The sequence below is a fragment of the Haemorhous mexicanus genome, chromosome 4, assembly GCF_027477595.1.
Source record: "Haemorhous mexicanus isolate bHaeMex1 chromosome 4, bHaeMex1.pri, whole genome shotgun sequence".
NCBI classification, from domain to species: Eukaryota; Metazoa; Chordata; class Aves; order Passeriformes; family Fringillidae; genus Haemorhous; species Haemorhous mexicanus.
The window spans coordinates 44,720,751-44,736,031 of NC_082344.1; the positions used below are offsets into that span (position 1 = coordinate 44,720,751).

At 45.8% G+C, this 15,281-nt stretch overlaps 1 protein-coding gene across 2 annotated transcripts in view; it reads left to right on the plus strand.

The window, feature by feature from the left end:
• The first annotated feature begins 14,633 nt into the window (after positions 1-14,633).
• The window catches only part of STOX2 (storkhead box 2), a 141,464-nt gene continuing 140,816 nt past the window's right edge, over positions 14,634-15,281 (plus strand). Inside the window, exon 1 of one of the 2 annotated variants that reach the window (XM_059844601.1) lies at positions 14,634-15,103. In XM_059844601.1, the coding sequence (XP_059700584.1) occupies positions 14,713-15,103 (391 nt within the window). In that variant the 5' untranslated portion in view covers positions 14,634-14,712. The remainder of the gene's footprint in view (positions 15,104-15,281) is intronic. The other variant, XM_059844605.1, reaches the window with a different exon arrangement.

Genomic DNA, 15,281 nt, shown 5'->3' on the forward strand with positions numbered 1-15,281 from the left:
AACAGGGTTGTCTTACACCGAGGTACCTTCCCAAGCCTCCTCCAGGGATGGTTTTGGCAAGAGACTTTGAGGGCTAGGAGGAGCAATCTGTGCTGTATTCCAAGGATTAGGCATGAGTTAACTGAAGTGGAGGATAGGGAACTGTGCAGGACTTGTGACTGTGTTTAGCTCTCTCAGATTCAGGATGCCCATGCAGAGTGCTTTGCATCTCTCAGCTTTCAGTGTATCAGATGTGCCCTCACAGACACTTGGATTAATGGGCTGCTGAGGCAGCTCCTGCTCACCAAGTGGCTTTGTCCCATCGCCCTGCCACACTGGGTTGTAAAATAGTTCATGATTATAACACTTCTTACCTCACCAGGAATGTGGTTGTAAAGTGAATTGAATTAACAATAAAAAATAGTGTATATCCCAATTAATCACTGTGCTTAAACAAAGTTCAGAAAAGAAGTTTTTGTAATGTGTAAAATAATTTCAGACAGTAGTTTCTTTAGAGCTCTCTGCAGGGATGGTTCCACTGTTATCTAGTTCTATCAGACTGTAGTCTGATAGAATTAGATAAGGGGAAAAGTAGTTTCATCAGCTTTGAGATTTCTGCTGGAGTAAACCCTAGAGATGAAGAAACCTAGTAGGAGAGTTAAATGCCATTTAGAACCTGTTTAATCCTGATAAATTTAAGGTCTAGCATGTAGCTGGGCTACATCTGTCTGCTTGCAAAAATGCACGGAGCTGACTTCAGATAACACAGATACAGAATCATCCAGATTTACTGCAAGCTGGTCAAAACTTGTCCCAGCTGTTCTCTACTTTTGGATGTCAGCAATCATCTCTACTGGCAAGAATGTCACCCATGCAGAATGTGACTGCCTGCCTTTCCCCTTGCTGCCAGAGCAGGCTCAACAGGAGCGAGCTCACTGCTTTTCAAGAAAATTCTATGAAGGTTCCCTTCACACTCAGGCACTGGCAGTCCTGCTTGCTTGCTTGCCCATGCAAATAGGTGCTGGCTTCCAGAGGGCACTGGGGCCTTCTGTTTGATGTCCATATGTTATTGTATTTCTTGACTTTTTTTTTCTCAAATAGTTCTGCAAATTTTCCTCTAGAATGAACTCTGATTTCTGCCTTTAGTCAGGGAACTAACAGGTCTCTGCCTTTCCAGGGCCCCAGAACTCAATGCTTTGGATGTCACACATGGCTTAGCTTTCTGCTTGTTCGAGGCAAAGTACTCCTGGGAAAACCCTTACTTTGTTTCTACATCAGATTGTGTTGGAACCTCCTGTGAGGCTGTGCCCATGTATTTCCATGATTGAAGCCTTCTGTGAGATAGCTCCCTCAGCCTAGGAGTGAATACTGCTTGGCATTGCCCCATGTGGGGACATGCATGTGTACCCTTCTGCTGTAGAAATACAGCATGGTGCAGGGCTCAGGGAAGTTTCCAACATTCACACAGCTCTGAGACTCATCTTTGTTTACCCCACAGAGTGGGGTGGGTGCTGTGACTGTGCAGTGCAGCAGGATGAGGTATGGGGACAGCAGCCTTTGTGAAGCTTGGTTTTAATTTGGGGTAGGTAAGGAATAAATGTTGCAAATAATAATAGGAACGAGTGAGATTTTAGGAAACTAGAACTCTGTCTCAGTGTTCTTCTGCCAAAGAGATGGCAAGCGTTGGAGCAGTAAACCCAGGCATTTATGTATTTGAATAAAAGTTTAAAATACCCAAAGATTTATTCAAGAAAGTATTAATTCCCTCACCTGAGCAAAATGTAAACATTTTATTCTAGTTATTTTCAATAAAATTATGCCAAATTTTCCATTGCAAATCTCTGTATAATTTGCTGAGGAACATGTTACTATGCAATGGCAATCAAGTTTGTAGAGCCATTCTTGTAGGATGTGTTGTATCAATGCAAAACCATGTTAACTATGCATGTTGGTTACCATTGTCTCAATTTGCCAGTGGGATGGGAAGATCTGAGAGTCAGAAATTTACCCCAGAAAGTAAATTAAAACTTGTAGGTGACACTTTTTTGCCTTTTTTTAGAAGTTGCTAAGTATCTGATTCCATTGGGATGTTCAAAGCTGACCTTAAGGCTGAAGTTTCAGTTAATCTTTCTAGAAGTCTAACTGTTCCTTCTCCAACAGTATTTTTACTTTAAAATATGCACATATTTTCCCCACATAAATAATTTTGCATACAAAAGTTTAACCTTTCTGTACTCTTTAGCAATTACTGTGGGATTTTTAATACTTTAGAGTAGCCAAGGGTAAATCTGGAACTTGTAAATTTTTTTTCCTTGATTTTTTTTTTTTTTTGCTAACCAGTATTTAAACTACTCATTTCCCAAACTATTTTAATATGTAATTAACTGAAAAATGTTGAATCCAGTTGGTTCTCATTATTAACATTTATATATGCATACATGTACTGATACCTATATATGCCAGTGAAATAAATTCCAGTAAAACAACAATGAATACCTAAATGAGGATAAAACACCTTATATTTCAGTTCCCTGTCCCACACAGAAGACATTCCAATAGCCTGCAGCTTGGGATGAACTTAGCCTGATTTGTCTTACGATACCATAATAAAAATCTTGGCACCTATTCTCATGAGCAGCAGAGGTGAGGGTGGCAGTCTTGCACCCTCAGCCAGGGGCATTCCAAGTCCCTGCTCCAGCCCTAAAATAAACAAAGCCATGGGCCTGCTTTACAGCAGCCAGAACTTTGTCCCTCCAGAACAGCTTACAGCTTACCAGCTGTAAGCCTGGCATAAGCACATAGGAACACATACAGATATATAGATACAGAGATCTACAGATATATACATCCTCTGTTTTGTAACTGACATCAAGGAATCCCACCTCAGCATCTCCTGCAAGCTTGGGACTGGGACATATGTACTCAGTAATTGCTGAGTTGCTTTCTCAAAATAGTCTAAAAGTGACTGTACAAACACTTGTAATGATAAATATCAAAACATATATGATAATTACAGAGGGAAAGAAAATAGAAATGTACTCAAAGATATCAAAATGCTCCCTATTTGGTTTTCCATACAATGGTTTCTCTGTGTACCAACATTAGGAAGTTATAAAGCAAAGTTATTTTAGTCCAGTTTTCAAGAACCAGGCTCTTTCTAACAGGAAAAAAATGCAAATTCTTTTCTACATACTACAAAATCACCTTATAAGATAAGATGTTTATAAGATATTTACCTGGCTAGGAGGTTACAGAGAGGTCAGACAAAAGTTATCTGGAGTAAAATCTCACTCTCTCTTAGGGTCACTGTTCTTCCACTGAAGACTTTCATGTGGCTAACATAACAATTGCTTGCATTAATTTATGACCTCAAAGATACTCATCACTTAGAGTGGATTTGGACTTGAGAAACTTTTAGTTCAAGTACTCTTATAGCCCAGGAACAAAGGGATGCTGATAAGAACGATTAATGAATTCAGTGAAGGAGTTTTTAGGCAGTGAGAGAGGAATGCTCTTATCTCCTCAACCATGTACTGCTGTGTACACCAGCTAATTTTAACAGAAATGTTTTTCTAATTCCTGGTTATTTTTCCCTAAGGAAGTCCTGCTTTTTGCAGGAGCTACCTGATATTGCCCCACTGACTGGAAAGGAGCTGTGCCCATTTGCATCTGGGGGAACTGGCACAATGTTCTTGTGCCACGATTACTCCATGAGATGAAGCATGCACTGCTGAGCAAAGTACATGGGATTTACCTGGAGTTTCATTGCTAGAGGAAAACCAGCATCAGTTACATGCACGATCAGTTATGAGCTATCCATGATGAGCAGAGGGCAGTGTTTTCTGAAGGGACATAGAGATGTACAGCTATGATTAAGCTTTGTGTTTGTTACTGTAATGCAAATCATTGTGGTGAACTTTTGTGATTGCTGTCCTATTTCTAGGTAAATTAATTCGATGTTTTATTACTCTATCCATGTGAGAGGATCTACAAATGCAAGCTGTTTCAACTCTGCTGCATGACTTTACTGGAAGTAACCTGCCTTCTTAGGCTATAAAACCAATGACTGTCTCCTGAAAACCATGATCAGGATCTCTTGGAGTTTCCTCTACCCCATGTGCAAAGGCTGGAAGGAAGATTGGTTTGATTGAAAGATTAATGCAGGAAAAAACTGAATGCTGGGGTCTGTCATGGTTAAACAGCATGAAAGAAAAACCCAACAGGCCATGGAAAGAGGACTAGGCAAGGAATCCTAAGAAACTGTAGCCCAGGAGTTGTGGTGACCCCCGATTTGGAGTGCTCTTGCCTGCTTTGGAACCTGAAGAAGCCTCAAGATGAGGGCTGGTTTACCCTGGCCTGTATGCCACCTCCCTCCTCCCCTTCTTATCCTTTGGTGATGGAGAAGAGGAAGTTAATGAATGGAAGCCAAACTCCTAGGACCACCTAAACCGGCACTGGTGGAGCAGTGGATCTGCCAGGACATTCTCAAATGAGGTTCTTCCATCCTTGATTTTCAGTGGCTGCCAGGTGTCCCATTGGTGTTCTGCTCTCAGCTATACCCTTTTGTGCTTTCAGGTTTCCCCCAAGGCTACTCACAGCTGAGGAGGAAGGGCAAGACGCAGTGCTCTCTGCATGAGCCCCACAGATGGCCACAGACTTCATGTACATTGCTCTGCATGCCAAAAAGATCAAGTTTAAAAAAAAAGCTGCTGAGGCTCAGATTAGCAGCAAACCCAACTGTTCCTGCTCCCTTCTGTACAGCACCATCCAGTGGCACCTGCTGAAGCAGAATTGCCACAGCCACCAGCCAGCAGCAGGGTGACCTCCAGGTAGGTCTGCTCTCCACAGGGGTCTTTCCAGGTACACTGCCTCAAGTGTTTTGTACAATGAGTTAGTGTGAGCAAAAAAGGAAGCAAGGAAAAACCCTAAGATTTCCTCTCTCCTTCCCCCCCTTTAATTGCCTGGGTTGGTGTGATCTTCCTGGAAACCATCCAGCCTTTGAAAGCAGCAGTAGGCTGGCCTCAAAAAGGGTCAAAAAGTCAAGTATGGGTTGACCACAGCTGGTAGCTGCAGGATCTCTGAATGTGCCCTTTCAGTGTGTGGAAGCAGCTAGCACAAAATGTGGCTGTTGGGGTCTGTAACTTGCAGCATTTCCTATGGCAAAGAGAAGGAAAAGTCTAAGGAGTTTTTTTCTAAATTTAACACATACCCTGGCAAAGCTTTTCCCATAAAACCCAGGATAAAAACTACTCATTCCCACCTCTTCCTTGCAAAGAAATGTTCTGATTCTTGGCTACTAACATGTAACTCTCTTCTGCACAAATATGAAGCAGTAATGTGTCCATTTTTATACAAGCAGGGAACCTCATTTCAAAACCAAGACAAAATTCATTTATAGGCATCATCTTTATTACCTTAGCAGGAAACTGTATTTTCTCCTGGGTCTGACATTTATCAATGGAGTGGGCTCAGATTTAGTTGCTGAAATGTGCATTGCCAAAGAAATAACCTAGGAGAGGTTACCTGATACTGAGGTAACCTGAGGTCTTATGGTCCCACTATTGAGTTCTTGAGCTTTTGGTAAACTTTCCTTTCCAAACTCAACCTTCTCACCTGGTGGGACTGAGATCTCTCCCCAGAACCACAGCACAGCTGAGGTGATTGAGATCAGCCCCTGTTCTCTTCTTCCACAGGGGATCTCAGCTGTGTTCTGGGAATGGCAGGGAAATGCATGGTGGTATTGCATAGAGGTCCCTAGTCAAAGCATGAAAATGGAGGGAGGGGAGAGGAGAGAAGAAAGACACTGCCCACCATCCCTGGGATGTTTAAAACAGTAAGCTGATAACGGCTAATAGAAGAACAAAAGCTAAACTTTCTGCTTTAGTCTGGTGTTGGGTCCATGGATAATCTTCAAAGAGGAGCTACAAAATTTAAAAGGAATTAAGCTCTGGGAAATGTTAAATCTGGCACATCTGGTTTACAAAGGGGTTTGTTGTTTTTTTCTGGATGCTGCTGTGTTTTCATTTTTTGTTGGAGTGCCAAAGGCAATTCTCTGTCAAACCTAGACTCTTGACCTTCTAGTCAGGATGACAAGAAAGTCATCCCAGGGTGTGTCCACACCTGTCAGACAATATTAGGCACAAAATAGAGCTGTCTGTCTTCTTTAGCTAAAATGGTTTCACAAATAGTTCATAAATGCCTGTCTTCACAGAGAAGTGCCTGTATTATCTTGGTGCTCTCAATATTGAGATTGATGACAACTGGGGTCATTGGTTAAACTGTCTAATCTTGGCAAGCCAAGGCAAAGAGAAGAGGCAGGGGAATAGCATGGTAGCTGCTTAAAATTACCTGCAAGAGAGATCAGTACTGAGAGCAGGCAGGGCTAGTGAGGAAACTGGCCAGTCTTTGCTGTGACTCACCCATTATTAGATCCTGCTGCATGGATACACTGCCTCACAGACATGGCTGTGTACTTGAGGATCAACACTTGGGACACTGGGCAGGTTTACCTCGACTCCCATAAAATAAAAGCAGAGCTTGCAACTATAATTACAGCCATTATAGAAGGCCTAATACAAGGGAGCAATGTTCAGGAGATGGGAGACAAATTGCTGTTTATGCAAAAGGCTTAGTTATAATGAAGGGCTATTAAACCAGGAATATAATTCTCTGACATCCACCCCACCACCCCTTTCACCAATTCCTTGTTGCCGAAGGGGACCTGAAGGTGAGCATCTAGCCCATCAGCATTCACATTTGTCCCTTTTCTCTGAGTGAAATGAAAATGATGGAGGAGTGAATAAGCTAGCTGATGGCTGGCTGACACCGTAACCTGAACGTGTGCCAGTTCCTGGCACTCACCTGACGGGCACAAAACCAGTGCTGGAAGAGCTGTGGCAGGTCCTGCTAGAGGAGGGATATGTTACCTCCCTCCCTGTGCACATGAGTATTTGTTGGGCTATTCCGCTGCCCTTCACCCATTATAAGAACAAAAGGGAATGTTTCACAGCACAGTGTAACAGGTATTGGTCTGTTTATAAAAGTAATAGTTGTTTATTGTAGGCAGCTGTAACGTGCCTGTTACTCTCATATTTGTAAACCAAGCACGGCTTTGACTGAACTAGTTCATCAAGAGCAAGCAACTTAAGGCCTGAAGGGAAAAGAGAATCGAGGTTGTTGAATAGAGCAAACTGAATAAGAAATTTCTGTAAAGGAAAAAGAGGAGGAAAAAAAAAAGCTATGATGGTAATTTATTTATTTCTCAGGGATACTTTGTCCCTTCCCAGAGGCATTGGTATCAAGTGAGGAAACACCAAAAATTGAATTGGTATCCTGATCAAGAAAAGGCATAGGTGAGTTAAAAGCATGCTGGTGGGTTGGTAGTGGCTGGAGAAGCACCAAGAAGAGCAGAGAATCAAAACCTGAGGTGAGCATGTTATCCAACATTCTTTGCTGCCTCCAGCCTTTCCCTACCTGCAAAGACTCTGGGAGGGTTTAGTTCTGCTTCCCACAGGCATTTTCCTATGCCTGATTGTAGGAATCCTCTTCCTGCAAAGCTCTCTGGGTGAGAAAGACAAGCCCTTGGTTTAGGGAAGCCTAGAGGGAGGCTGTACGCCTGGGCCACATTTCTGAACTTGGTCACAGTCGGTGGACCAGTACACAGAAAGTGGGAAGATGTCACAGGCTGGGTACAGAGAACAAGCCCGTCATTTGGCCTGTGCTTCCCAGCAGGAAGAGCAAGAATGTTGTGGCACAGGTAGAGCCTCCTTGTATCTTGATATATTGTATCCCTGTGCTGTGTATCAGTATGGGTGTCTGCCTGTCTGTCTGAAGAGCAGGGCAAAATCTCAAAGAGCTTTTACCTGAAACCAGCAACACCCGTCGCTTTCCCTTTGCCCAGTCAGAAAGGAGAAGCTGCCATCCAAAAATTGGCAAGACAAATGACTGTAGAGCTTTCCCACCCTGTGATCTGGGAAAGCCTCCCCATGTTTGTGCCACCATGGGATTCTCAGAGAAGCCAACATGCACCAACTTGTCCTTCAAGCACCTTGTGCCAGCTCCCCCCATGCCAGCAGGCACCAGTGAAAGTCCCTCACCTCTGGCTGAGGGATGGACTGTAGGGTTCCCAACAATGCTGTTCTTTATATCTGCAGTTTGAGTTAGAGACGTGGTATTCCGACCCTTTTCAAGCTTGCATCAGAGCTGTCCAGCTCAGACCAATATCTACTTGCCACCCACAGCTCTGCCACCAGGGCAGAGCAAAGGCTTCTTGCAAAGCCGTGCCCAGCTCTGGTTCTCTCACCCTGTATGCTGATCAGCCTGCCTGCAGGTGCCTTGTGGTGCAGAGTCCCTTTTTAAATTTCTTTTTTACCCCAGGTGGGCATTGTAATAGCAGCCCCTGATTAAATTCTTCTGGAAGTTAGAAGTGTTCATTTAATTGTTCATTTAGAAGTGCTCTGCCTACCTTGCTTACTTGCTTAGGCACAAAATGTACTTCCCAAATGAAAGTGGGGAGTCACAGGTGATCATTCTCCTATTTTGGCCCACAGTCTAATGGGCTTCCTACAGGAAAACTGAGCCAGTATGGGATGGAGCTCTTGGCTGTGCATGTTACATGAACAAGGATTTCCCTTTATCTCACTTTGCCTATGTGTGCCATTTACATTTGCATACTCTTAGGGTATAGGTATCTCACTGGAATTTTGTTCTCCTGAGTGCAGTTTTGCACCTACAGGACTTGCCTTGAACTACATGGGAAGGGACTGTAGGAGGAAAGCAGTGTATTCAAAGCAGAAAAATTTCAGATTAAAATTCCAAGGCTAGGGAAGAGCTTCTGATCTCCTTGGTCTGACTTTGGCGTCATTAATTTGGCAATACAAGATCTTCCAGGGATCAATCACATGCCTTTGCTAGGCTGGCTCAGGCCACAGGCTGTAAAAGGAAATATGAAAATGGTGAAGAAATAGATTTTATTGCTTTCTTCCAAAGCACACATGAAAATTAATGGCCATTTCATTCACAAACCCTTTCTATTACTGGTAGGGGAACCATAAACACAAACCCGAGTTCTTTTTGCGTGTCAGTGCCTGAGCTGCCTCAATGTTTCAGTAGTTCTTCCAAGGCAATATGACAAGCACATATTTTTGAAGGTAAACTGGTGTGCCATTTCCATGATTAAAACTGTACTTTTTCTCCAAGTATTGAGTCCTTTATGGCTTCAGTAGAATACAGTTGCAGAGTTTGAAATAAATCCTGTCTTGGTCAAATACATCACCTAGGCCCCCACTTTAGTGCCTGACTGTAATCTGGCCAAAAGCAATCATCAATACCATAGCAAGTAAGAGACAAATATAGGTTGGAAGGCACATAAAAAACAGCTCTAGAAAAAAAATTTAGAAAGTCAATATATAAACATACCCTCCTCTTGCCTCTATTATTTTAGAGTCAAGAATTTCCTGTGCAGAAAAACTATTCTGGCCCCTTTAACCCACACTGCTGTTGTCAACTGTACACCTTTTTTTTTTTTTCCTTCAAAAACATCTGCAAGTCTTGTTTCCCTCTTTGCAAATTCATACATAAATAAAATTAAAGGGCTTTCCAATCCAGGTGTTTTAGTGCTGTGTTATTTACATGTCTAAACATAGGCACCTGAGTTTCAATGTGAGAAATCTGTACCCTGCATTGTGAGTAAAGTGGGAATTTGTTTTCAGTGTCTGCTGGGAGGTGATTTTCCTCCTAGTCAGTTGTAACTTCCCCAGTATGTGTAGGCTATTGTTAAGCAGACAATAGATAATAGGCTACCTACCAGCTCACCTATGCAAGCAGCACTCACCTAGCTGCAAAGGTTTTACACTGTTGCCAAAGATTTTCCTGAAGAAGATAGACACGCCTGCCCATAACCTGGAATCTCCTCTCCTCCCTCTGGTCGCATCCTGCCCCCAGGATCCTTCTTGATGCCAGCGTGTCTGAGTCAGGTAAAAGCACAGAACTTAAAAATGATGCAGTCAGCTATTTCCTGCTCTGTTTATTAGCTGGGTGTTTAGTTTGGACCCAGCTCATCACTCTGCACCAGGAAACTCCCATTGACTTCACTGGGAATACTGAGCAAGGATTTCTGAGCAGGGCTTTTTGATGGAGGATGGCAGGACTGGACTGAGCACAGAAGTACTTGACCCCTAATACAGCAGAGACAGTGAAACAGCCATTCCTGATTTTTAATAGCCAGGGACTCAAGGGACTTCACAAATGTGAGAAGTATTATTATCCTTGTATTGCAAAAACTGGTTACCAAAATAAAAGAGTGAAGCTAAACATGGTATTATTTTAGAAATTATTGGGAGCAAATAAGTATCATCAAGCAATGCAAACTAGGTGAATGTAGAGCTACAGTTACCTAAAAAGGATGCCACATTTCTGGGAAAAATTTTAAGGAACAACTACTAGTATTCCCCTTCCACTGTTTTGTTTCCCTTAGGTACAAGCCCCCACCACTGTGCATGATCTGCTGTTTTAGAGCATTCACTCTTCTAACATTTCTTCTGTTTTTTCTCACAGTATGATGATAAGAGCAGCATCCAGCCTGTGTGTTACCAGCAGACCTGCTGCTGGCCCTTCTCCTGCATGCCTGCAGCAGCAAAGCCAGACCCAGTTTACATTGACTCCATGTCCAGGAAAGTCTAGCCAGGCTCACATAAGTCTCAAATGGGGCAGGAGAAGGGCATAACACTTCTCAAAATTTATTATTGAGGTCTGCATGCTCTGGGCTCCTTAGGGCTGCAGTCAATGCCATTTCTGACAACAGCGGTTGCACTGAGCTGTGCGACTGTACCACCAGTGTGAGTCTCAAGCTTCAGTCAGTCTTCCACATGGGAATAGATGCAGGTGTGTTCAAAAAAATATCCTGTCAGAAGTATCTTAAAAAGTATCTTAAAAGACCATCCTGCAGCTGGTAGTTTTGTGCCAAACACGCTTCAACCCCACAAGACCCACACAATGATAAGAGAAGCTTCTTCCCGGGAGTGAGATGACTGGGCTGGGAAGTATCAAGGACTGTCTTGACTGGTGGCAACAGTGGATGGACACTGGGAGGGAAGGTACCATTTCTACCAGTATAAAATGACTAGAGAGATTAAAAAATAATTTTCTGATAGGAAATAGTCTTTCAAAACCTCTCCTGGAAGGCACTTGCTGACGTGCTGCCTGAGTACTGCATCTGAAGCAGATCACTTGCTGACAATACTGCATAGGCTGTGAAATTCTGTAACTTGCCTTATTATGTACAATCCAGGGACACACAATAACCATGTTTAGCTTCACCCTTTTATTCCACCTCAGCCTTGCTTTCCCATCCTGTAGCCTTGGATGAATTCAGGGGCAATACCCTTTTTTCAGGAAGTTTTTAATGAGGCAATATTTGCAGCAGACAGATATGCCACTCCTGAGCTATGGGTCAGTACAGACAGACAGAGAATACAGCTCTGTTGGGTTTGTTTGGCTTTCTGCTCCCTCCCAGAATGGACAACACCATTTGCTGCAGACCTCCTGCACCACTGATGCATTTCAAAGAGACATGTCTAAATCTTCAGGGGTTTTGTCCTGCTAGCAACGTAAACTTCTGCCTTTCCAAACACTTCAGAGGCACTTAGGAGTTCCACTTCACCCGCTTTCATAATTTGGCCATAAGAAGATTGTAGGCTGCCTTCTCTCTTATATTTCTACTGGGAAATACCAGATGGGCTTTAGTTTGGCTATAGATGTTGATATCTTGGAACAAGTCCCTTGAAGTGAGTGAATGAAAAGGAAAGAGATGCTATTCAACACCAAACCCACAAGCAAAAAATGTAAATAAACAAAAATAAACCAAACACCCCAAATTTTGAGGATAAAAAATGTTTGGCTCAAAAAGAAGATGGGAAAAAAAGGGAAGTAATGAATGATGAACAGTTTACTCAGTGGCATATTTGTTGTCCACAGCCTATCCCCTAGCCCTGGGCATTTCTTAATTAGGCTCTCAAGATCTTACTTAAGCAGTCCTGGCACTGGCTTCTGTGGGGACAGCACCTAACCCCTAGCACACAGTGTATTTTGGTTTGTGCCACAGCTTCATCTGACAAGTGTTGGACAAATTATTGCACGCCCTCTTTCATTGCTTTGTCATCACACTTGTGTGTGACACTAGATGTGTGCAAGCAGCAGAGAGGGGCAGCATGCTGAAAAGGAGAGGAGGGTGGGAGGGAAGGAGGGAGGGAGGAGGGAGGTCCAGCCTGTGAGCATAGAGGTCTGGAGTGGTGCGAAGGAAAAGGTGTTGAAAGCAGGGTGGGAGGGGACTAGCAGGCTGGGGACTAGCCTTCACAGGAGGTAAGAGGTGACAGGCCACAAACGCTAGTGCAAGCAGGAGGGAAATGACTGTGTGGCACATTTCACCACACCAATTGCTTCACAAGTCAGTATTGAAGGGAAAAGGAGCTCTGCTAATGGAGAGAGCTACACTGATGCCATGGCCAAAGGCTGATGGGCAAGCCACACTGAACATGTGTTTATGTCAGAGGCAGCAGAGGGATCACAGATTTGGCTAGCACTTGGGATTTAGGGGCTGTAGGCAAAGTGTGGGGCTTCCCATCTAAGCATTCAGGATGTATCTGGTGCAAAGGCCTAAAAACAATTAAAGGGCTTAATTTGCCTCCTTTGTTCTGCCGGTAGGAATAAAAATGAAAACTCATCCAAGCCCTGAAGTTACCTGGTGATTCTGTTCAGTAGTTGAGATGTCAATGTGATGTGCTTCACATAAAAGCTACACAAAGGTGAGCCCTGCCCAGAGAACTGAAATGCAAGTATGATGGGCGAGATAAAAGCCTGATATAACACAGAGGAGGAAGGCACAAGGTAAGAATAACATGAACATGACAAGATCATGACAGTAGTTTCAACACACTAAGACTAGGTCTTTCAGCAGACAACCAGTGGTTCAGTTGAACTTTGGGAAGCATTTTGGAGGACAATGAGGGTGCCAGGGGGGTCCTCTTGCAAAGCTTAATAAAAGAGCTCCTTTGAAATCCTGACAGCAGCAACATTAAAACTATTCCTGGCTGCGGTGAGGGGCCTCTTGAGATCTTGCTATGCTGGAGACTTGGGAAGGGATAGAGATAGAGACTTGCAAACTGAGTATTAATACTCTCTGCTCCTGGCTCAAAATGATTCACAGTGTTTTGGGATAATTTATTTAACCTCTGATTTCCCCTTTTGAAACGTGGGCTTCATACAACTTGTTTCCTTGTAAAACTCTTTGGGATACTGGTAAATTTGACCTTCCTTTGCCACAGTACAGTAACAGCACTGACTGAAACCCTGAGAAGGAATTGGATGAAGCCAGCTGGCAAGTGACAGAGGATTTGAATGAGATTACAACCAAATGGGTGATAGTTTAAGGGGGCCAAATATGCCAAGGGATGTTGATGTGAGTGAACTCAGAAGGAACAGGTAAAACATTTTCGTTTGTGCACAGCATGGAGTGTTGTGGTTGTAGCAGCTCCCATACTGCTGCCTGGCAGAGTGGCAGCTGCCTGCTCCCTCCTCTCACTCACCTCTCTTCTGCCTCCACTCTTGTCCCCGCTTCTCTACAGTAGATTTCTTCTTTGTGTTGTTTGTCTTTCTGGTGCATTCTCATGCTTCACTGCCCATGGCCCAAGTGCCATGGTGCACTGCTCCCTGGGGCAAGGCGAGTGTTGCTGCAGAGGCCACCCACAGTTCACACACCACCAAGGAGTCCAGCAGCTACAGACCATTCAGAAACTCAGGAATCTTTTAAGAACTGAGATTCAGTTTTGCTGTGGGTTTTCACTCCTATAGAAGATAGGAGTGAAATTCCTAAATCTGCCCTGTCACAAGCGTGACTGGCACCTTGCAGCTCAGCAGCCGCCTACCACCTTGATGCACAATCCAGCTGCCAGCCTTGCACTGCCGGCAAGGACCCCTCCAGTTCTGCTTGCACCTTGCTCAGTTTTGCTGAGCTCTCCCTTGAGCCTCACAGGCAGCTGGTGATCCAGAGCGCAGAGGATGCAAAATATTAAATTTCTGGAAAAAAGCTACAGAAGCTAGGAATGAACCTTACACTTACTCCATATTTCAGTACCACTAAGACACAAAGTGACTCAGGACTACACCGAGTGAAGAGAGAGGCGTTTGGACATGGCAGGGTCAGTGCTGCTCACTGTGTATGTTACTTACAGATGTGTAGCCACGGGAAGAAACAAAACCATAAAGAATTATAAGCCTTACTGGGATAATCTGGCTGTGGCTGGGGAATGCTTCACTCGTGGAAGGGAAGGGTAAGGGTCTCCCGAAGGTGGGGAGGGGGGATGGTGCCGGGAATCCTAAACTGCCGGGCGGGACAGTGACCGGGCTCGTTTCCTCTCTAGAGATGGTGCTCCCGCGCTGGGACAGGGAAGCGTGAGGCAGGGAGCGGTGGGTTGCAGGGCGTGCGGACTTCCCGGCCGGGAGACAGCGGCCGCCAGCCGCTGCGGGACCGACAGCGGCGGGATCCCGTCCCCGCCTCGCCCGCGGCACCGGACCGCGCCGTGGGTGTGCCGGGGGCGGAGCGGGCCGGGCCGGGCCGGGCCGAGCCGCGGCGGGGGCGGAGCGGCGCGGAGCGCGGACAGCCGGCCGCGGGAGGCAGCGCGGCCGCGGGGAGCTATGTCTGTGCCCGTGTCCGTGCCCGGCGGCGGGCGGTGAGCGGCCATGCCGCGCAGGGTGGAGAAGTGCCTGCAGATCGCCCCGCACTCCCTGGCCATCGTCCTAGACGCCGCGGCCGGGGGGCGGCCGGGGGGCGACGGTGCCGGCGGTGCCGGGGCCGGTGCGGGTGCCGGTGCCGGTGCCCGTGCGGGGCCGGCGGCGGAGCTGGGCCGCCACCGCATCGGCTACGAGATCTTCGCGGACTTCAAGCGGGAGAACATGCAGCACTTCTGGGATCGGCGGACCACGGCGGCAGTGGCCGAGACCTTCTTCCTGGGCTGGATCGACGAGCAGGTGCTGCTGGTGCAGGGCAAGGAGGAGCACCTGGAGGTGCTGCGGCAGGGCTGGGCGCGCCGCTCCCTCAAGCCCCCCAGCGGCTTCCACATCAAGTGCCTGGGTAGGTGCTGCCGGGCCGGGCCGGGCCGGGCCGGGGCCCCCGAGCTGCCCTGGGGCACCCGCCGCAGGTGCCCGGCGGGGTCAGGGAGCGAGGGGGGCAAGGGGGGCCCTCCTCGCCGCGGGGTTTTACCTCCCTAAAGGGTGTGCGCGAAAGGGGTGAGCCGGGATGGGAGCGGTGG